Below are 23,814 nucleotides of genomic sequence, written 5' to 3'. Positions count from 1 at the left end.
GCTGGATACAACTTGGGGCTTTGCTATATTTCCATCAGATAAGTGAGGACCCTGTGTGGAAAGAGTAAAAACTAAGTGGTTGAAGCCTGATAGTTGCAATTTCCCTGAGGATGGATATAGTTGCGAGTGAGTGCTCTTACCAGCTCTTGACAAGTGAAACAAAATGTTAATATTTGAACAGATTTTGACAGTTTCACAAATGTCCACACTTTGTGGAAACCAGGTTTCTATTCTTTTCTATTGCCCACGTCTCACCAGTCCCTGCACGTATTCATTTCCCGATCTCTTGTCTCCCTCTCAGGTGACGCTGATCCCCACCCACGACACGGAGGTAACCCGTGACTGGTACCAGCAGACACATGAGAAGCAGCAGGAGCTCAACATCATGGTCCTGGCCTCCAGCAGCACCGTCGTCATGCAGGACGAGTCTTTCCCCGCCTGCAAGATCGAGTTTTAAGATCCTTGTTTCTTCTCTCCCTCCTCCTGGCCTCCCCAGTGTAGATCTGTTTTTAATTGCTCTTCTCTTTAGCCTGATATGTAAATCTGTCTCTGCTCTGGGCACTGGACCGAAAGCAGAAACAGATCTGGATAACTGTCTATTTTTTTCTAGATTTTTATTTATTTATAAGCTTATTGTGGCTATCACCATTTGTATTACAGAGGTAGTTTTCTGACAATGTCCTCCACTACATTATTATTACTCAGTCCTGTGAAAGGGAGAAAGCAGTTTTTTTTTTCTGTTCCTTAACTCGTCTTTTTCCCAAACCCTGTGAGACAATGGAGTCTTAGTTTATTGGCCGAGGCAAAATGGCCACTGAATTGTAAAAAAAATAAATAAATAAAAATAGAGTTTCATAAAGGAAACAATATAAACCTGATGTTTGGTTGTTTGTCTTCTAATTGGCCTAAATTAAAGCACAAGTTTAACAACAACAACAACAACAAACTACAAAATAATTTTCTTCCACTGAATCCCAAACATCAAGCCTTTTACAATACAGATGATCAATTTAATACATTTAATGATAGAAAATCATCATTACAGGCCGCAAATTGTGAACAGTTTTACTTTCCTTTCCTCTATTTTCCCTTTCTGTCTTTCTTCTAGAACAATGTGTGTTCAGTGTTGAACTTTATTCCTCCTACTGACATAGTGAGAAAGAAAATGTTCAAGTAGACCCCAGCGGTCCTTTAAATATGTATTTTGAGTATATTTGCCGTAGCATAGGGAAGACCATATTCAAAAATCTGTATTGTAGTGAATTATGATATTTCAACAGATATCTCTAAGTGAAAATCAATCGTTACAGTAAAAATTTCTCAGTGGCTGTCATTTCTTACAGTGAATTTGACGAATACGTTTCTCTCTATAATTGTTTCTGTAGTCTTTGATGTATTTTTTCAGTGTATTTCCGGTTAACATATCGTTGCAGAGGATCGTGAGGAGAACTGAAGGCAGAGGCGGTGATAGCAGTACAAAATCATCATCCTGATCTTTGGATTCTACCTGTTTATATCTTTACATACAGAACAGCACTCTGTGTTCAAAGCTCCTTAGAGGAAAGAAGACAAACCTCATACCAGTTGCTGCGTCTAAAAGATCTTTATACAAAAGCTGTGTTAAAGAATGAAGAATGTATTCCACTACAACAATAGGAACATGTGGTTGTGAGGAGATATTGTGTTTGCCTGGTGAACAAATATGTGGGCTGGTTCGATTGATGGTAGAGGTTAGACTGTCACCCACATGTGCCTTTCTGTCCTGCGGTGCTGGAAGGGAAATGAAATGTGTTTTCGTCATAGAAATTTAAGGTATTTCAGTGTGCGGTACATCCACGGCTCTGTGGCAGAGGCTATGGCGAGTTCGTCTCCTCTGTTGTGAGTTTAGTCAGTGAGAACGTCAGTGCACAAAAAGGTCTTAGTTGTACATATTGAGCATAAAATGGCACTTTTAAAGCACCAACTCAGTATTTCAGCGGTTGCGTTTTAGATTTCCTGGAGCTGCCTCTCAAAGAAGCACAAATAGTAACCAGTGTGCAAAACTTAAAGCAGTTTTTGCTTTTTTTCAAATTTAGCAACATAAAATGTATAATTACAGCGTTCGCACTGAAAACCTGTGCTATTTTTTTCTGGTTCCTTTTAGTTATTGCAGAAAATATAGTTTGTCTTGAGTTTGCAAAATCGTTTTTAGCCACAATCACCCTAACTTATTGCATCTTGTTTTTAAATTGTATCATTTAACTGGCAATTTTCCTTCCCTTCAGTGGTAAATCAGTGGATGTTTTTAAGCAACACACTAACTTAATATTATGTGTAGACGTGTTTTAATTTGAAATTGATGATTTTATATTTTGATAAGTTTTGAGTAATTTAATAGATTTTAACCAGGAACAAAACCAACTATCCAACAAATTACAGGACCAACACAGCTCACTAGGGTTGCTATTTTATGATCCACAGTAAAAATATGACATTTTATTCCCTCAACTCATCTAGTGATGCATGTTCATAAAGGCAGTGGCTTCAGCGGCTCCAGTCGATTTGAATGTGAAGATGCACATTACCTTTACGTTCTCTGTGGAGGACTTTGATCTCCTGGTTGCCTTGGTTACTGTGCATCATATGGTACATCTGACTCATTGGTCACACTGGCAGTAACGACCTTACTGTAGCCTGCAATACATCCCGCCTCTGTGCAGGGAAGAAAACTTTGTGTGCAGATTAAACCCACCGCAGTTTCTTTCTTTGGATGACGGGATACAGTTTGACAAACATTTATGATTTCTGTTTGCAGATTAAAATGTCGTCAGCATGATGAACAAGTTACTGTGTCTGCCACTTTGAGGAGGTGATGTCAAGTTGAGGTTCCTATTTCCTGCTGAAATAAAAAGATCCATTAACGGCTTCTTTGATGAAACAGGGTTAACTGTGATGTCAGTGTTTTCCTGTTAACCCACTGTGCTGCCCAGTCAGTCAATCATTCCTATTTAATACTGCATTACTTACTGTAAAGGCTAATAATAACAAAATCAACACTACTCACATACGAGCAGACCACTCAAAACCCAGACTGCCAGACACGAGGGACTCAGTTCACTCGTGTCAAAATTTTTATCTATAGAGGATTTCCTATTATCCACACTTTTTTCCAGACAAAGCTTAATACACACACACTCACACATAACCGCTGCATTTTCGTATTGTGCAAAAACAAAAATAAAAAAAAATCTGTGGCATTCAGACTCGTCTGCCGTGAAACAAATCATCATAAACGCCGTTGGTTTTCAGTGAGCCCTGCTTGTACGTGCATGTGTACCTTTTGAGTTCTCCTATATTGTAATAGCTGAAGAAAACCTGACTTAACATAGAAATGCTATTTTAAAAGATGTATATTTAAGAAGCTAAGCTGTCCGGTCCTGAGGAGGCACATGTAACCTGGCTGTGCTGTAAAGAAAGCCTTGTGATTGTTTTTTTCCCTCCTTTCTGCTTCATGGTTCTACTTTCATCTCTTGTTTTAAGTGCAATATTCTCTTTATCTCGCTTTAAATGCTTAAAAAGGTAAAATAGAAAACAAATTTATTGTCAAAAGGGGAAAAGTGTGGTGAAGACCAATAAAAACATCATTTACTGAAGAAAAATGTCTCCCTCCTCTTTTCTTTTGGTATCATTACATCACGTAAACGTTTTCCTTCTGTAAACCTTTTTTTTTTTTAATCAAACTGATCATGGGATGTCATTTCTAGGCCACTGGTTCCCAAACCTTTTAGCTTGTGATCCTTTATAGCCAAACAATTAGCCTATTAGCGACCCCCCCTCACAGGTTGCATATGTCTATGTGCAGTTTGACGAAAGGGTGGGGTTTCTGGGGGAGCTTAAACTCCAGCATTTCAAAAACAAGACTTAAGCAGCAGCTCACCATGTCACTGTTAACATGCTGATGTTCAGAAGGTAATAGACCGTTAATCACAGCAGACATTTTGACTTGTCAAAGCAGTAAAAGCACAGGTGTAAATAATAATATTAACGATGGCTCCGTTTCCCCCCCATTCCATTAAGCGTTCCAGTAAGCCATGTCAGTGAGTGAGCATGCCCAACAGCCCTGGAACTGGCTCACCTAAATGGAACGCAGCCATCATTAATGTTATTAATTACACCTGTGCTTTTCCTGCTATGACATGTCAAGATGTCTGCCGTGAAAAGGGTTCATGTTTACTACGTCGCCCATCTAATGTTAGCATGCTAACATTTGCTAATAAAGACACAAGTACAGCTGAAGCGGATGGGAATGTCATTCGTTTTACAAGTATTTAGTCATAAACCAAAAGTATTGGACAAATTCAAATTTTTCACCTTATGATGGCGCTAGATGAACAGTCAGGGGATCACCAAAGTTATTACAATTCACCCTGAGGGGAGCATGAATGTCTCTACAAAATTTCATGGTAATCCATCCAAATGTTAGTACACTTCAGTGCAGTCACTACAAATGTCAACCTCATGGTGGCGCTAGAGGAAAAGTCAGTAGATCACTAAACTCATTCGGATTCATCCTCTGGGCACCATGAGTATCTGTACCAAACGCCAAAATGTCAACCTCGTGGCAGTGTTAGAGAGATTAGGATGTATCCTCTTGGGACTATGAATGTTCAGCAGCCTGACATTCCCATCCCTAGAGCCATGCCACTTAGCGTGACTAAGAAACTGGCAACAAACAAAGAAATTGTGCAGCAGGAACGATTGCTCTTCTTGTTTCCTATCTTGTTAGTCATCTTCCGACCCACTGTGGGGTCCCGACCCGCAGGCTGAGAACCAATCATCAAGGCTTTGTAGTCCAGCTTTCCTTCCTCACTGTCTCCAGTGGGGGTTGAACCCGAACCCCCCAGAGAGGTCCAGACACAGGAGAAAGGGTGGGCTTTGTTCTGACTCTGTTAAACACTTGTTCAACAGTCTGAGAGTCAGAAGACCTGCAGCGTGAAAGCGTCGAGACCCTGCGGATCTGATACGGCAGCGATTGGTGGAGCATCAACTCCCCGTTAGTGTTGTCAGACACTGTTTTGTCTTTGTGGAGCTGATACTGTGTTGGAGGAAGGAGCATGCTGGAAGCTGGAGGACAATCCCTGCTGTGAGAAGCTGATGAATGGACGCTGGAATGACATCACTTCCTGGGTCACATGATCGGGGTGGAGGACAGTAGGAAGGTGGAGAATAACCAGCTACAACATTAAGATGCTACTCACACAGTAAAGCAATAAATATATTAATACGAAATAATGTAACACTGATGCCTGAGTAAAGTACATTTTGCTGGTAATATTTTATTTACTAGTAATAGTTTGTTTTTTTTTAATATTGTGATATTGTTACTTTTACTTAAGCGAACCATCTGAATAATTCTTCCATCACTGGAGAAATACAAACGTGTTTTACAAAACCCCCTTTTTCATTTAACCAACAAGCCAAAATGTTGTCTAAACACAAGCAGCTGTACAAGAACTCTGCCTAAACAAAAACAGTTTCAAGTTTAGGTTTTGATTAATCATCAGACTACCAGATCAAAGAATAAGTAAGCAATATTACAAAATCTAACCAGCAATTTCATACCAAATTTAAAAAAATTGTTTTCGATACTCTGTGCCACGGACACATTTCAGTCAGTACCAAGAAAGTATTGAAGTTCGATACTCAGTCCTACTCAAGACCATCTTTTCCTACACAACTACAAGATTTAATTATTCTACTATTCACACTAGATTTACTGACAGCTGGGAATACTAGTTATTTTACATTCATCATAAGCTTGTAAAATGTAACTTCCCCCTCCTCCCCCTCTTGCTTTCCTGTCCCGTCGTCCTCAGCTCGACCTGAACATCACTCACTGCGCAGCGGCGACCTTCACAGTGACAGCACACACTGTGATAATGCTGACTCCAGGCGCCTGGACGCATTTACCTCTAACAGATTTACTCGACAGAGTAACGCCGTCTGACTTCAGAGAGAATTTACCTGCCGAGGTCTGTTGTATCATCATCAGGGAGAAATACACGTTCACATACTGTAGTGTGCTTTTTATCTGGGGCTGTTTTTTTATGGTTTGGGCTAGATTAAACTAGACTAGACCCTGATGCTGCAGCATACGTTGATACTGTGCCAAGAGTTCTTGTTTCAACATGACAATGCCCCCCCGTGCACAAAGCCAGCTCTATAAAGAAATGGTTTTCCCCGTTTGGTGAGGCCTGCAGAGTCCTGACCTCAACCGCTGGAACACTGCCAGACCTGATCCCCCAAAATCCGTGTTGGACCTCACTAACGCTCTTGTGGCTGAACGGGAGAAAGTCGAAAGACTGAGTGCAGGCTGTTGATTCTTGAGTGACATATGGATGTAATGTTCGGGTCTCCACGTACTTTTGTACAAGACACTTTCCAAATGTCACTGATTGTTAGGTTGTTAGGAAAACCTGATTTTATAATAATTTCTGGGGATCATATTTATGACTGCTGCACTTAAAAAGGAAAAAAAACAACAAACAGTTTTATATCAATCTGTCATATTCAAGGCCATCTAGCTGTTTTTCTGTGAAATAATGTGGTAATCCACCTCTTGTATTTGATCTACTTTCCCTCAGTTTGCCTCATCTACTGGGTAAGATTATATGGATGATTGGCCACAAAAAATGTAATTCCTGATTTTCAATACGGTAAAATCAAAATATAATTTTTTAAATGCAGAACCCAGAATTTGAATACAACACTGTGGCAATCTCGAAATATTTACAATTATGTATGTAGAATTTAAAAGGTTACACTGTTTTTTAAGGTTTATGGTATGTTTACTTTAAATCTTTAGTTGTTTCTATAAATGTTGTTCTTATACTTGATTATTGTTTTAGGAGGACAGAAACCACAATACTAAACCAAACAACAAAGTAGACGCACAAATGGAAGTTACATTCCAAAGCTGTATTTTGAAACATTGTTGAAGTATTACAGTATATTGCGGATGTTCCAAATAATGATCTTTCTAAAACCAAAACTTCACACACGAGAGTATTCCAGGCAGGAAACTTTGGTGGAGATGGTTGAGCTGTGGAGTCGATCAGCTCGGTACAGTCAGCACAGATTTGAGGAAAACACACATAGTGCACCTAAACCAAAGCTCATCAAACAGGTTCAAATATCCGACATGAAACGTGAGAGCGTTTCACTTCCCAAAGCATTCAGAAGAGAGCGGCTACCAAAGCTCAGCAGGGAGATCTTTATTGGATTACTAAGTCTACAAGACGATTTATCCTCAGTGATTAAAAGGTGGATTTCAGAGCAGGTTTTAAAGGGTCAGTTCACCCAAATTACAAAAATGACACCCCTCGTGGTGTCTAGCCACGGAGATAGGTTTGATTTATTTGCCCAAGTTTTGAGACATCTGTCTCAGAGATTTCTGACTCAATTTCAATGCACTTGAAGTGAACACAATTTGGTTTGTGGCGTTCACAGCTTTTATTCGGAGCATCACAAACACCCCGAAATGACTCTTTGTATGATCAGACTTTGATTCATCCGGTCCAATTAAATTAGTTAAGTCTTAAAAAGCTGTATCAGTAAATATTTATCCCCTTCGTGTGTGCGGAGAGCCAACAGGAAGTCGACCAAGTCTCGAACCGGAGGAGGACTCTAGTGCTCTGGCTGTACGGGCCACTGAGCAACATTCATGGGAATCAATGGGTCGCCAATCTTGGAACACATAGTTTTTCTTAATGCATCTATGACTCAACGCCCCGTGAAAATCTTGTTTTTGCTGACCTCCAGTGGTTTAACTTCTCACCTTGCTGCAGTGATGTACAGATGTACTCCAGTACACCATGACATCACTGCTGGGGGCGTGGTTAAGGTTAGCCAAATGCACGTTTCCACCCACTACTGTTATGCAAACAGTAGGAGTTTGGTGCATGAAGATAAACAGTCAGTGGCACTAACTCTCCAGTCGGGAGTCATTAAACCATTGCAGAAAGACGGCGCAACAAGATGATGTAATTAAAAGCGCTTCAGTCAAATCTCAAACGGTGGAAAATACTGTAGAAAACATGATGGAAATGTGACATGTTTCATGTATTAATTTAAGGAAGGTTACAGTCTCCTCATCGCTCCACACAGACCTGATGTTCTCATCTGTCGCTATTTTTAGTCTCTTCAGAAAACGTTTAAGTGACATGCTTCATGTACGTCATGGTTTACACCATACACCAACTTTTCCACATCACCCGACCATTAAAAGCTTTTGCGATATTTTGACTTTTTCTAAATTTTCTGGGGTTTCCACTCAAGTTTTTTTTGATGTGCAAATTGAAAATGCAACTGAAAACAACAGATTGAAATGCACTTACCTAATTTTCATCCTGGTGTTAAGTTATTCTTTAAGTATAGAGTACAGCAGTTCCAAAGAAAAGCATTCACAGTGAGGTCTGAATTATCCAGAGTGATGTGGACACTGGTTCTGGAAAGAACTTGCTGCTTATAAAAAACAAAACAAAACAAATTTTAGATGTTTTGAGCAGACAGAAATGTCAGAGTCAGACATCTCAAAACCTGGACAAATGAAACCAAAACTATTTGCATGGCCAGATACCAGTAAAGGTAAGGGAGAAAATGTTTTTTTTTGTGTGATTTGAGTGAATCGACCCTTTAAGCAAACAGCACCTGCTGCACAAAAGCAAAACAGAGTGATTATCTGTACACACACAGACAGGATGACAGTTCAGAGTTTCACTAACTCACAGTTGTGTTTTTCACCTCTACAGTACATCTCAGTGTAACATGAACATAGAATTACACATCAGCTTACTCATCTACCTGAATTGCTTCTCAAGCATGTGTGCACCCCCTCCCCACACACACACACACACACACACACACACACCTGCTACATAACTGCTTGCCACAATAAAAGCACATTTAATGTAAAATGCCCCTCCTGTTTGTTCAGTGATAAAATGAGAGATTAGCTTTCAGATTTTCCCACATCATGAGGTGATTTTACAAAAACTATACAATAGCTATGGTACAATTAAATATCTGATGTGGGTATCAAAAATACCCTCTCCAAGATCGATTTTCAAAATAAATATTATTTTCTCTCTCTATCAATTCCTACTGATTATATTAAATCTTCGATGAGGCTTAAAGGCTTTGGCAGTAAGCAGTGCACACACGGTTTGAACTGGAGATTAAACACTTATATTTAACTGGCAGTAATGAAGATTCAGCTGCTGTCATTCAGCTTTTGTTTTGTTTTTTTAAAATCACAGATGCAGATTCTAAACATGTAGCGCCACCCAAGCTCAGCACAGGATGGACGCTGGCGTATGATGAAGAGCAGAAAGAGCCACAGATTGTGTTTTCTTTGTCTTGTACTGCGTGTCGTTTCCTGTGTTTCTCATAAAAGTAATGAGTCCATGTAAATAAATCTCTGTATCCTGTAACAAACTAAGAAAACTCAAAGCTTGTGCTTACATACTGATGATAAAGCACGGCTGCCTCAATGCCAGGCCACATGCCCTGATACCTGTCACCTGATTGTGATGGATGTTATGAAAGTTAGTAAGGCAAAGGCTAAAACTTCACTACTGCAACTGTCCAAGAGTAAGGGCTGAAAGTAAGAAAGACGCAAGACAGACTTTACACAATTTAAAGCCCCATTAATCAATATCTTTAAGGTCACAATAAATCAACTGAACACATGAAATGCCTTTTGGCCACTTTTAGCTCATTGTTTTAGTTTTACTGCATACTTCCTGTATGGGTGAGACTCAACGCTCTCATCAACCCCTGATAAATTCTCTGTACTTAACCTGCCCAGCACAAAATGGCCGACAGAAGAATGTTAGCGACTAGCTGGTGAACATAGTGGAGCAGCTAGCTGCTGAAGAGCAAACCAGAGCTCAAGGGAGAATGAATATTGGACTTAAATTCATCATGTGGACCCAAGCTCCAATGAGATGATTGATAACTAGGCAACTGATTGCTAAAACCTTAGCTATAACAGCTTCATAAGGTGATAACATGTCAGGGCTGTGGGTCTCTGGGCGTTCCTGCCCCCTAGTGGCCAAAACCTGATTAATGCAGCTTTAAGGAAAGGGCCTGTGCAACAGCATATAAGCGACTGTAACAGAGATGTTAAATTTAAACTTGACAATAAAGCTTCACCTTACAACTAGTGGCTTCCTACATCTTTACAGATAGATAAACTGAACCAGTGGACTGTCAGAGGAGGCTCAGTGGTGTCACTGGTGTGTCACCAGTGTGCTTTTAAAAAAAGGCAATGAACAGCATGTGTGGCATTGTCATATGATCGCCAACACAGAGCCTAGTGTGAGGATCAGCTGCCCATTCGTTATTATCAACACACAGTCATCAAGCTAGAGGAGATGGGAGGCCCGGTTGGCTGTAGCTCAGTACAATGCCTCACTGCTCATGATTGACAACAAGGATGATGCTTGTAAAGTTACAGATGTAACCACAGTAGTTTCTGACAGATCTTTAGCCTGTTGTTCTGGAGGTCTCCACGGCCTACGGCTCTGCTGTGCGAGTGGCTCCGACCTCTAGAGGAGTCTCAGGACGGGGGAGGCTTTCTGGACTGTCCATCCACAATTCCATCGACTCCTGAGTGTCAAAGAACTCGTCAGGCCCCTCTGGAGACTGGGGTGTCAGGGAGCTGGAGCCCGCCTCACTGCTGCTCTCTCTGAGCTCCAACAGCACAGGCAGAGAGCCTGGGAGGCAGTAACTCTCCATCCGACCCAGTGTGAGATCAGCTAACGCAGAGCAGGGCGGTCCCGGGCCCAGATCACCGCTGGAGGCATCCACGGCTGCAGAATCCACCTCTGGCCCTTCCTGTGTGCATTCAGGATCATCAGGCTGGTGACCAGTAACAGCGCAGTGCTCAGCATCATCCTCTGGTGAGTTATTTGGAGTCAGAGGGACTTCAGAGGGGATTGAAATAGCAAGGCAAGTTGGGTCAAGGACTTGTAACCCGACGGCAGCCACTGGCTGAGTGGAAATGTTTTGGGAGGAGTGAGTTTCCTCGCTGCTCTGAGGGGTGAGGGAGATCTTATCACTGAAGCTGAAGCGTGGGGAAGTGTCAGCTGTAGTGGGAGAGGATGGTCCAGCGCTGGATACTGTGCTGGATGGACCGCTGCTGTCTGCAGGAACAGAAAATAAACCCACAGTACCAGTATGAGAAGGAATAAGAATATAGACAGACCTCAATTGTTATGATTTATTTAGCTAAATATGTCTATCCCAGAAAAAAAAAACACATAAAAGTAAATTATGACAAACAGCACTAACAGAGACTAAACTGTGAGGCTGTAATGGACGACTTGTATTCCATAAATAATCCAGACATCTGAAACTCAGACAGCCGTGGGAGGCCAACCTAGAAATGTCAAATCTTGGTGGGAACAAGGAGATGCTGCGATACTCACACCAAGGAGGTCTGTCAGAACGAGATCTGAGAGAGATGGAGGAAGAGACTCTCTGAGGGATGTACGCGTCCACTGACGGCTGGTTGTGTGTGTCAAACATGGCTGATAGAGCTGCGGGGATAAAACAAGGAGCACGGGTCAAGTTAAGTGACAATGATTATGATGTCTATACTGTAAATAACAACACAAATTTGTGTGTCTGACCTCTGGTAGTCCTCGTGTGTGGATCCCCTGCGCTTTCGCACACACCGGCGAGGAACTCGTTGACCTGTTTTAGCGACAGTGAGTTGTGAAGCGTTTCCAGAGGATAGATGGAGGGCACCATGGAGCAGCCTTCGAAGCCTGCGGCAGAGGAGAGACATGACGCCCGCAGGCACATCAGCCCTCGGTTTGACCGGGCAGTCAGAAGAGGAGCAGGCAGAACCACTTCAGCTGACGCCCGACACCGCCGCCCCAACGCCACCCATACACTACACCTCAACACGGTGCCCTGAAATCCTGCTCCTGTTTCTGAACGGGCTCTAACCCGCTGTGAACTCCGGCCAGCCTCTACGGTTCATTTCCACACAGGCAAGTTGCAAAAACCATGCTGGACGCCAAGACAACATGACACCATATCAAACGGTAACAAGTCTACACATCTCAAACGCCTCGCTGTATTTGCAAAAGCAAGCAGGTCTCAAAAACAAAACCTCTGCCTTTCAGGTCGGTCCCAACACACAGAAGCTGCAGCTGTAACAGCAGCACAAAGTGGTCAAAGCTGTCCAGACTACAGCTCAGGTCCAACACGTTATCAAAGGCAGTTCATCCACTGTTAGTTCACAACCAAGCCGCATTTCACCAGAGCCGTTCACAATCACAAAGCGTCAAACCACAGCTTGCCTCGATCGTCTAAAACCTCAGAGGAAGACGTTTTTACTGTGCTCACCTGCACAGGGTGTGAGTACATCACATGTACAGCAAACAAGCAGGAATCACATGCTGGTTAAGGTCAGGTCAGGTAGGAGGGCAACTGGCATTCAAATATAATTCAAACAGAGCAGCTTATTCCAAATGCACAGAGTTGAATGTAATGTGTATTAATAATACCAGTTTCTGTATCTTTATGAAACATGGAGGTTCAGGCTAGTGATGAATCTTTAATCTTGAGCCGAGACAGCTTGATGCCAAGATGATGCCGCTTTGTCAGCAGCAATCTGTTTCTGTGTCACTTAAACATGTAAACATTCATATATTATGTTGTCAAGAACCCACTGCCAATATGACACTATGTGCAATATGTTGATTTATATACAGTTTGTGGAGGAATGTGCAGATAATGTATGCGTTTCTATTTACCTTCTACTGTATACCTTATATACCGATAGTTTGGGTAGCGATACCAATAATTTGAGGAATGTAAACATGTTTTTCTACAAAACTCTTCCACCATGTGAAAAAAATGCACCAAACTTCTCTGTGCATCAGTGTTTAATATTGTCTAAATACAAGTAGCAGGATTTTGCCTGAATAAAATTCAGTCTAAAATTAGCTCCTGATTTAGATCAGGAAATATCTGATCAAAGAATAAGCAAACGAGACTAAGAATATAATCAGCATTCGACGATGACTTTCGACACCTGACAATTTGATACTTTCTGCTACAGACACATTTTAGTCTGCACTCAAAAATATTGAGGTCTGATGTCCAGCCCTCCTTGTGCCAGATGTTGGCCTTGAGATCACTGCAGTGAATCGAAACATCAGTGGGTGCTGGCTGGTTTTCTTTGTGGCTTTTATTATTGCTTGTTTGTCACTTTGTTAAACCAATTATTGTGTCCCCTGTCTGTTGATAATTACATTTCCTGCCAAAATAAATAGTGTAATTTTTTCCCACCTAGGTGGCCTTAATCTTAAACCAATTGGAGTAAGAGTGAAAATGGAAATGATGTGTGTTGCTGTTTTTCTGTGTGCAAAATTACAACACTAATGCCAGTTTGTCTTGCCTCGGTATATCAGATAGAACTACTTCTGGTAAATTCACAATGCACGAGCCATTGTTACTGAGCTTGGTAATATTGAGTTTGGGGAGTGCACGTTCTTTTTAACAGCGAGTGAGAAGACAAAGGAAAGTAGGACAGACCACATCACAAAGTCTGAAATTAGAACCTGCGAAGGATCTAATGTTGGACTCGTCTGTCATCATCTTTTTAAACAGACATTTGACTCCAAAGAGTTTTTGGCATCTTGTTGTTTTCAGACTTTAGACCTATGCTTCACAATGTTGTTTACTTCAATTCTGCTGAATTGAAACCATGGTTACTGTACTTCAAAAAAATACCACAGGTGAGGTAACAGGAAAATCTATATTTTTTGACATGAAATATATAAAAATAATAATAAAAAAAACCTATTATATCTATTTTAGTTTTGATTAGATTAAGTATTTTTTAAACAAAAGTACCAAACATTTACTGGTTCCAATTGATCAAGTGGGAAAAGTTACTGGTTTTTAAAGTCCTCTATGACAGTAAACTCAGTATCTTTGGGTTTTGGACTGTTGGTCAGACAAAACAGGAAATTTGAAGACGCTACCTTGGGCTGATGGGGATTTTCCTCCTATTTCCTGGAATTTTCTAGACCTAAACAATTAATAGATTAATAGTGAAAATAATTGTCAGACTATTCAATAATGAAAATTGTTGTTAGTTGCAGCCCTACTTTTCAAATCTTCTTACGGTTAAATTCTGAAAAATGTGGCTTTAATTATATTTCCCTAAGGTTTAAGAATCACCGATCCTTCAAAAAATAGAAAATAAAAATAACAGAATTACAAACTCGAAGGGTTTACAGATTGGAGACAAGGAAGGGGGAAAAGCTTCTGACACCACTGCAGAGGGGAGGGAAAGTAGTCGCAAAGATGGCCCAAAAAAAACAAAAAAAAACAGCTCACACCACTCCAGCTTGCAATCTGCATAACCACAGAAACAGGCAAGCATGCAGAAACATCAAGAGGCAAAGCATGAGAGTCAACCACAGAACAAGCACAGTCCCAACTAAACCATGAGCAGTGGTTGAACAGGGCGTGAGGCTGGTGGTATGGAGGGCGGGGCCTGGGGCTGACCGTGGAGGTACTCTATGGGGTCTTGGCCGGAGATGAGCCAGTTTCGGAAGAGGCGGAGGTGGTAGGAGCACTGGTGGAGGTGGTGGGCCAGCGCCACGTCCAGAGAGAGGTGGCAGCCCAGGCTGAGGTCGGTGGAGAAACGCCTCAACAACTGGGCCACATGATGCTCCTCCAAGGGCTCTGAGGAAGAAGAGGGAGAGCGAGGAAGGAAAGAGCAGTGGACGAGGAGGAGGAGCAGTATAAAAGACATGAAACGATAGGATATGAGCGAGGAGGAAGGAAGAGAGAGAAGGACTAAAGTATGATACAGATGAGAGGGGAATTAAGAGTTTGGAGAGGGATACAGAGAGAGGAAATAGGAGGGAGGAGAAGTGTGGTGTGCGCGTATGAAGGTAGTGCTGTAAAGAGGCAGCCAACAAGCTCATCCTGGCCGCCAAACAGCCAAAGATCAGAAGAAGCAGCAAATCATCTCAAGCAACTTTCTGCGATAGAAATCATCCAGCACTTCAGCAAGGCTCAGAACAAGACACGGAAAATAAAAACATCTCGTTGCTCCTCTGCAGTATCTCAATTTAACTTTACAAATCTGTATACTATGATAAATAACATTGACCCAATTAACGAGAATCTACAAAGGAGCAAGTGTGACACAAGACATTTACAGGAAGCGGTACGAGTCTCGCAGCCACCTCTCCAAAGAAACACTGCAAAAGCTGTTAAATGTGCAGAAAAATCTCCTGTCCACATTAACAAACAATTTAGACAACTGATGTCATCTTATTACACTGTTTACATAAAGCTGCAGCTGGACATTTGGTGCCAACACAAAACTGCTGGGGGCCGTCGTACCTGTCGCAGTGCACCAGAGAGGTGGAGCCACTGCTGTGGTGGATGTGTCATCTTGTGTTCCTGTGGTGAATAATATAAGTAAGAGAAAAACATACTAATATAGTGTGTGGAAGTTATACTCAATGTATTCTCATGGTATCATCCTAACAGGAAGTGTTCATTTTGTGGGGTCATTTGAATTTTAGTGAAATCCAACTGTCGTGTTCACAGATTACTGCTCAGGTTGATACCGTAGGTCGACTCTCACAGAAACTTGCCACCGAAACACTTGGTGAATGTGGACGAACATTTTCACCAGTCAGACCAGTTAAACAACCAAAAAGACAAAGAACTATGCATATATCTACACGAAGCAATCTAACTTGGCTGTTCAAACCGAAAGCAGAGATATGACAAGATTTACAAAATCCCAACTTGCCTGTTTAATCCATTTAAACCAGTCCTTTTTCCCCCCAGACAGAGTGGAAGGACAGGAAAAATAGCTCATCATACAGATAAGTGGTTCACAACAACGTAAATATCTTATTGTCTATGCTTCCCTTCTGTCTCACCGTCCATACTCAAGAAACAATCCACAATCAATAAAAATAGTAAAGTTGTAGCCACAAACATTGTCATTACACTTCTTCATTAATATTTGCCCCCTTTTCAAGTCTTAAACACACACTGGAAACCACATCTGTGCACTGAAAACATTGAAAAGCATGTGTGCTTATGATTGAAAACAAAACTGACCGATGTTTCTTTCAGAACAGACACAGGAGATGGGATGAACAATGCTGTAACCCTTCCTCTGTTGGTGAATAAGAGCTGATCCCGGTTCAGTCGGCTGTGATTGAACCGTATTCATCCTTTAATCCAAATAACACAGGCAGCCTTGTTAAAATTAAAGGTTAGCATTACTGAGGGAGTCATGAAGTTGAGGTCAGAGGAAGGGTTAAACATTCATGTGCTGTTGGTGGCGTTTTAACAATGAGCTCAACTCACATCCTCTACAATGATGGCAACAGGTGTGTATTTTTTGTGTAATTACTGTGTACACATGCACACAAGCGCGCACACACACACATACACACATCTATCCACTGGGGGAAAGAAAATAACTGAATTATTGGATAATGGTGATCAATTTACAAATTGTATGCAGGATGTTAAACAGGGTTCCCACCCTTGGCTCAGTACACAATTCCATCATAAGGGTCTTTGCATAGTTATAGTTTGAAACATGAAAACAGTGAGGGACGGATGAATCTTTAAAAGTTTAAAAAGGAATGATGAATCTGGTTGCTACTACCAAAAAGAGACCGGCAGGATTTGCTCGTTATTTAAAAGTATCAGTTTTCTAAAATAAAGGGCAACTCCACCCATTTTTGGATTAGATTGAGGTTGGTTTACTAGTCAGTTGTATAATGTCTTCTGTGGCTCAGGAGCACCAGGGTTATCTCGGTTCGGAGACTAATTTTTAACAAACAGCCTGTGTTACAAAGTAAGGGCGTTAGGTTTGGACATTTACCAGTCAGGGAGGATCTAACGAAAGACACTTCTGAGTTGCATTTGAAGTGTAGGATCCAGTGTTTTTGGAGCTTGACCCATACTGGGGACTAAAAGTCAGGATATCTCAGCTTCTGCTGCTTCGATTCCGAACCTTCTTTGTCTCTTGCAAGTCCCCAAACTTTATGGAAGTCTAACACTAAATTAAAATGGCCCTTTAATGAATCAGGGGTGATATTATAAAAAATCTTTGACATTGACCTTCAGAAATTATTTTTCAACTGGCCAGGTAACAAAATAGTTAGCTGATATCTGTTATGGCTTTAAACAGAAATAACACCGGCAGTAAAGCAGAGGACACACGCCAAAACACGTTGGTCACACAATAAAGTTGTCCATTATACTACAAGTGTTAGTAGACTTTTGACCTCTCAAGACGATTTCCTCTTCCCAGGCACTGTGGAAGTATGTGAAGTTGTGCCAGAAATCCCAACTCTGCTTGATATTTTGTGTAAACATGACAAGGAGACACAAAGCCCAGATAAATGACTCCAGTACTGACCCAACTCTCCTCGAGCAGGATCAGAACAGGGATTTATTTAGGCTGTGTCCAAAATCACTCCCTGCACTATATTTACTGTCTGCCATTTTATTTCAGTGTCCAAAATCTGAGTGTGTAAATTTGTCCACTATATAGCGTCCTCAAAAAAAATCCACAAAAGTCGTGTCCATGGCGGGTACACTACTTTCTGCCAACAATCCCACATTGCAATGCTCCGCATTTTGAAGATGAGAAAATGACTGTTGTGCGACTCTACACCTGGCAGTCATGACGCAAAAATGATGATAACTAGTAAGTGTCTGAAACCTCAGTTTACTGCTCACTACCGAGTCAACTATTTAGTGTCTATTATATTGGGAGTAGCGAATGAGGGAACGAGGAAGTGGTTTCGGACACAGCCTCAGTGTTCAGCCATACGAACGCAGGGGCAAGGCCATAGTAACCGTGGCAACCACTATGCACCATGTAAACATTGCACTGTATGACTAACTTTGTATTCGTATGGCTTGTGATACAAGAGGAGAATGGGTCACTATCACAGCAGTGATGAAGCACTGGGAGGCAAACAATGGATATATTATCATTTATTTTCCCATATTGTGCTGTATTAAAGATTAAAGTTTAGTAAATGTCTGTTGTGTTGTTTTGGTTAATTATCCATCTTATCTGCAAAACATTTTTAACAGTGAGGATACGAGGGCTGTCTGTCTGTTAGCTTATATCTGAGCAGCAGCTGCTGTTGAGCTTCTGTATGACAACATAATGCGTATACTGTACATTCCCATGAAACGGACCTTTCCTAGGGAAAAATCTAGCTGGGCATTTCTCTAATGCCTCAGAGAAACCACGATTCTCGTATACATGATGTTTAAGAAATCAAAATACTGCAGAAAGCTGACAGTATCCCGGTTACTTACGTACATGTAAACGCACTCTGATTTAAACTGGACTCAAATGGACTGGAAATTTGGGAACAGCCAGACATTAAATTATACTACTAAAATGTATCACAATGGGACAAATAGAATTCAATGGCAACAGTAAATGTAGGTTTTGCAGTGAATGTCTGTGAAATGTCGACTGCGGTTAACTGGCACAAGAGGAAAGCAAAACGTTGCTATTACCTAATGTAAAGGCAGTATAGGATGATTCAGTTTATTGGAATGCTCTTTGTTTGTTTGTTTTTTTACAGGTATAAGCAGTGTGAAGATGTCTGCTTATATTTTCTGCTACACTCCTATGAGGCCTTTTTGAAAAATTTGCTGACATTCCCTGTCTCCTAATTTCTTTATATTTTACTAATTCAATGACCAGTGGGAACCCTGGTTAGAAAGAGAATGTCAGGTAGTGTTAGAAAAGTCAGAGTCCAAAGCATATGGGTAAACAACAAAATAATAATAATAATAATAATTAGAAAACAAATAACGGAAACCTGGAATGCTGGAGGGCCATGTGAAAAAAAAACAAAAAAACCCAAGGTCAAAAAACAAAAGTTTGAAGACATGCAAGACAAAGGGAGGTGAAGTGGAAAAATACTTGAAAGAAGCAGACGTACCATTAGTCGGATACTTTGCAAACGACACAGAAAATCGTTTTACTGCCGGCATAGACAACAACTCTGAGGAAATAAAAAAATAAAAATAAAATTCACTATTGTTACTTGGAGCCACAGTAACTTGTATATCATGTTTTATCATTTCCCTGTTCTTTTCTAATGTGGACGCAATAGAGGAAAGCTCAACCAGCACCTATACAAATGAGTGGTTTAAGAATCTATCTGTTCCAGCTGCATGAAGGAGAACTAACTAAAGTTACTGTTAAAACAGAGACATCTGATGTTTGAAGTTTTAAGATGTTTGAAGATGGCTGTGGGGCAACAGATGGATGGAACATCTTCTGATGACAAAGTGAGATGAAGTGTTTTAACTTAGGATGTGAAGGGTACACACCAAGAAATATAAAAGTACGAAAAACAAGCCCAATATTCAGGTCTAATTTGTGCTTTCCTTTCCTCTTCCTGCTCGAGGTCTAACCATGACAAGATAACCAACAAATCCCAGTAAATAGTTAAATGCCGTTCAGCCCGTTCTCTGTCATGTACTGAGACACAGAGACAACAATGAAAAATATCAACTGGTGAACCTGACCAGAGTTAAGATGCTTCAACATGGAAAAAATGGGAAAAAAATGACACCAACACTAAACTCACGGAGGAGCATGCTCTGAAACAGCACAATTTGTGCGTACTCGACTGCATCAAGACTGGAATGCTTCCTCTGATTCTTGAAAATGAGGTGTAACAAGATGGATGACAAAGACCAACAGCAAGGCTACGTGTGAGACAACCAAGAGAATGGCAGCTGAGAAGAGACTGTATGTCTGTATAAGACCACAGTGACACCTACTGGACGACATGACAACAGACATCAATGTCAGCTACACAATCGAGGCCAGGCATGGTGGCCATGTTTTGATGCATCATTAAGCCGTGGATTTAATATTGACCATTTATAATTTCTTTTCGCATATAATATTATTCAAAAAATGGTTTGAATAATATCTGCGCACAGTTACAGCACTTACAGTTCTAACTCCATTAGCAGAGGGCCAATATATTCAGAAAAATGTGCAAAAAAAAGTAAAGAGTGGATGATGAGAATGTGAAATTGCTGTATGACTTCTGCTATTGAATCACAATATATTACTGAGTTTAAGAGACATCAGATTATCACGTTTCTCTTGGAAGTATCACGGATGTTTCTTATGTCAGTAGCCAGCAGGGGCTGGTTTTATTGCATCTATAACCAAGTTTTACCTTCAGTGTGTAGATTTCATTGTAATCATGGGAAAATCTGACACTGAGCAGACTGCAATAAGAAGTCAGTGCAGCCATGGACCATGCAAAAAACAAGCAAACATGGGAAGATCATGATTTTTGAGAATGAGGGGAAGTTAACAGAAACAAACTGATGAACAGTTGCTTCATACATGCAGTAGTTCTAAAAAACAACAACAAAGAATATTGTATGCTGTTCATAATGAAAAAGGGCTTTCACTAACAAACTCTCAAAACACTCAATGCTGACTTGTCTAAAAATGACAAGTGTATCTCCACTGCAAAGTTAATATTGCAGTCGACAAACAGAACATAAATAATAGAGAAAGGTTTTTGTAACTCAGCTAGAAATTAACTCCTTAAATATATCCGGATATTGAATTTGAAAAAAAACATTGTTACATGTGCTATTCTTGGTCAAGCTGGTTTCATTTCCTGTTGGGGTCTTCACACATATTGCACACAGTCTCAATTCTGTTTGGAAGTTTTAATTGGGCCTGAGGCAGCATGTATACAAACTGCTAAACAGAAATACACCAATTTTACTCAAAGTGGTGTGGAGAAAAAAAAGATGGAAAAATCTAGTGGTTTTGGTGGCTAGAATGAATATGTAGTCTAAAAATACAGAAATTACTAAAACCATAGCTATAAAATACATGTATGGGCATACATGATATTGATTCCTTCTTGATTCTCACTTTTCTCAGGACATATTCTTCCAATCCAAATCAGTTCAACTGCTATTATTTTGCACTTTCTCTAACTACTGTAATCAATACTTTTTCCATATTAAACCTATCTACAGTACACATTTCTACTTAATATGTTTAGGTGCCCAGTTTCCCAACAGGGCATCGCTCAGAATGTCAAACTTACAATATTTCACATTTTAGGACTAAGAGGAAATGTGTAAGACGCTGATCTGCTGTTGCCCTGTGCAGGTATGTGAAGGAGCGCAGTCTCAAACACGTACCGTCTTTGTAGGACAGACTGCCAGTGGAGAATTTTTTGCGATGTGCGCGTGCGTAGTCCTGCAGGTTAGGGGCGCTAGAGGACCCACCTAGGACAGTGGTGCTGAAGAGCCCGGCGCACTGAGAGCCTGCGAGGGGGGCGGGGGGGTTAGTCACCTCTATATATCATGCTGTTACTCAAACAACTAACCAAAGAGAGACAGAGAAAGAGACAAAAGGAGACAGAAAAACTGAGAAAAAGAGACAGGCAGACAGACACAAGGACCCAGCGGAGATCATGCACCTCGTACCAACATCTCTCTCCATTTATACACTCCTCACAAGAGGCTGGAGAAAGTTAAGTTTATCCACTATGTCAGGCTATGGGGCTAAAAGGAAAAATCCACCCTGAAATCCTTTCACAGTTTTTCTTACCAATTTGTGACACATTCAATGCATTAAGCGCGATATTGTTTCAACATTAATATGTCCAAACAGAGATCGCAAAAGAGTAGCATAGAAAGAGAAAATAGTTACAGAAAGTAATAGTAATAGACAAAAGCAACAAAATGAGATCGGCCTTGGTGACTTTTCTCTGAAAAAATGTCTTCCCGTATGACTGCTGAACAACAGTGCGACGCGGCAGCTCCAAAAAAGAAGCGATTGCTCTTTAATTCTGAGGGACTGACACCAAAACTTCATGTTGATGTTTTAGACAGCTGGGACTGCATCACTGTACACGTGCTTGATATAATTCAACACACATCCTATGACAGTGATGAGAAAACCTTACTACCAAACAACAAAACTGACACAGAAATGCAACTCGGGGTGGATTTTTCTTTTAACAGCCACTAACACATTTTAACAGGATTACGCTGAAGGGGGAAATGATCTGAGGCTTACTGCAATGGAAGGAGGAGTCAATAATAATCTGTATCTGCTGCATAAAGGTTAACACTTTAAACTCTGAACAGAATTGAACGTCTCAGTAGAGTATCTGAACATGCCACTGTACAAATATTTAACGATTTTCATCACATTTAGTTCACATGAATGGAGTGGAAAACAATCTCAGAAAACTTCTTGATGCAAAACAACTGTACGTTGAGACCATTTTAAAAAACACTGGGCTCATCTTCCAGTGTTGGTATCAAAACAAAATTCAAATGGAGAATCACCATGCAAAATACATTTTATTCCAGGAGGACTATAATCTAGGACTAAAAATGGACCATTAAGTTTTAAAAAGAAGTACTGCTATTAAATTACAAATTACAGTTACAAAACTGGAATATTGTCAGATGTAAAATGTTTTTTGAAGACGTATTTAGATCTAAAAACAGGCATAAAATGTAGCCACCATTTAATAGTCAGTACCTCAGTATCTGGAGACTAGTTTTCTTCAAAAACAAGCGAATGCATAAACAAACACATTTATATCTCCATCTGGAGAAATGATGTAAAGAGCAGCTGCCTGCATGTTTTTCCACACAGTGAAAAGCCCTCAGAGTGTATTATTTCCATTAATGATAATGTCCTCCCAGATCAAAAGTCATCTAATGAAACCTGTCCCGCCCATCCCTCCCACTCTGACTATTTGAACACTGTCATCTATGCACACAGCTGCCATGGAAACAGGGCATTATGACACCTACCCAATCCACTTTGTTTCATCTCAGGGGACTGACGTGAGCAGAGCGAGAAGAGCCGATAACTGCCTACTTTGGAGGATGATGTCTCTGACAGAACCTGGTGGGAAAAAACACACACACACAACCCTCAGACAGTGGTAACAGGGTAGCCTGAGTGTATTTGATATCATGCGCCCGTCTCCACTGCTGGCTGTTAGTTTGCAGAGTGAAATATGACCTTGGACAAGAGGAGAGGCCAAAACCACAGAAGAGAAGCTCTGGGTCTACAAAACACACTGATTATATAAGTAACTAAAACCTTCCACACCACACCATCTCTGTGGAGGCAAACAGCTAAATAGATAAGTGATTTGATGTTTTAGAGTGTTTTCATGGAAAAAACTAAGTCTTCAAGTCCACAATGAAAACAGATTTTGGAAAAACAAGATTTTGGTGTAATAAGTCTGCTTCTTTCTACGACTAGGTGGATTAGTCTGCATCACCTCCATGGATCCAGTCTTATGATTGCGTATGAGTGGGGACTTCCTCTGAATAGTGATTGGCTCAGACAGCGGCACGGCGCGGTCGGTCTCATCTCGTGAGAGGTCCTCCAGGCTGCCGGGGTCGGGCTGTTTCTGCCCGTTCTGAATGAGTGGAGAAAAAGAGAGAATACACATGCAGCTATCCGCAGAACAAATATACGGTGAAAATGCTTGGATGCGATTCTACCTGCCGTGCTACCTCTGCAGAAGCAGGCCTGAAGCCAAAGCCGGTTGGTGCGTTCTCCTCCTCCTCAACACCTTTGACACCAGGGCTGAAGTGAAGCTCTACGTGGAAGCGTTCCTCTGAGGAGAGGTCCTTTAGGGGGAACAACAGAGATGTTAGAGATTGTTTTGAAATGTTTCGAGTTGAATGATA

At 40.9% G+C, this 23,814-nt stretch overlaps 2 protein-coding genes across 22 annotated transcripts in view; one reads left to right on the top strand and one right to left on the bottom strand.

Moving 5' to 3' along the window:
* Positions 1-3,638, top strand: part of map1aa (microtubule-associated protein 1Aa) — a 42,710-nt gene extending 39,072 nt beyond the window's left edge. For both annotated transcript variants that reach the window (XM_044205147.1, XM_044205157.1), the window contains one exon: positions 302-3,638. In XM_044205147.1, coding sequence (XP_044061082.1) covers positions 302-457 — 156 coding nt within the window. In that variant the 3' untranslated portion in view covers positions 458-3,638. The remainder of the gene's footprint in view (positions 1-301) is intronic.
* Positions 3,639-6,942: 3,304 nt separating this feature from the next.
* The window catches only part of ppip5k1a (diphosphoinositol pentakisphosphate kinase 1a), a 35,331-nt gene continuing 18,459 nt past the window's right edge, over positions 6,943-23,814 (bottom strand). For 5 of the 20 annotated variants that reach the window (XM_044205201.1, XM_044205213.1, XM_044205230.1 and 2 more), the window contains 10 exons: positions 23,626-23,754; positions 23,400-23,540; positions 22,921-23,014; positions 21,286-21,411; positions 19,032-19,094; positions 15,424-15,483; positions 14,575-14,754; positions 11,676-11,813; positions 11,472-11,582; positions 6,943-11,186 (listed from right to left, as the gene is read on the bottom strand). In XM_044205201.1, coding sequence (XP_044061136.1) covers positions 10,558-11,186; positions 11,472-11,582; positions 11,676-11,813; positions 14,575-14,754; positions 15,424-15,483; positions 19,032-19,094; positions 21,286-21,411; positions 22,921-23,014; positions 23,400-23,540; positions 23,626-23,754 — 1,671 coding nt within the window. In that variant the 3' untranslated portion in view covers positions 6,943-10,557. The remainder of the gene's footprint in view (positions 11,187-11,471; positions 11,583-11,675; positions 11,814-14,574; positions 14,755-15,423; positions 15,484-19,031; positions 19,095-21,285; positions 21,412-22,920; positions 23,015-23,399; positions 23,541-23,625; positions 23,755-23,814) is intronic. The other 15 variants (XM_044205240.1, XM_044205283.1, XM_044205248.1 and 12 more) reach the window with 15 other exon arrangements.

Source organism: Siniperca chuatsi, linkage group LG1 (assembly GCF_020085105.1).
Source record: "Siniperca chuatsi isolate FFG_IHB_CAS linkage group LG1, ASM2008510v1, whole genome shotgun sequence".
Lineage (NCBI taxonomy): Eukaryota > Metazoa > Chordata > Actinopteri > Centrarchiformes > Sinipercidae > Siniperca > Siniperca chuatsi.
Note: the sequence above shows the minus strand (reverse complement) of the source record. Positions and strands in the feature narration are given on the sequence as shown.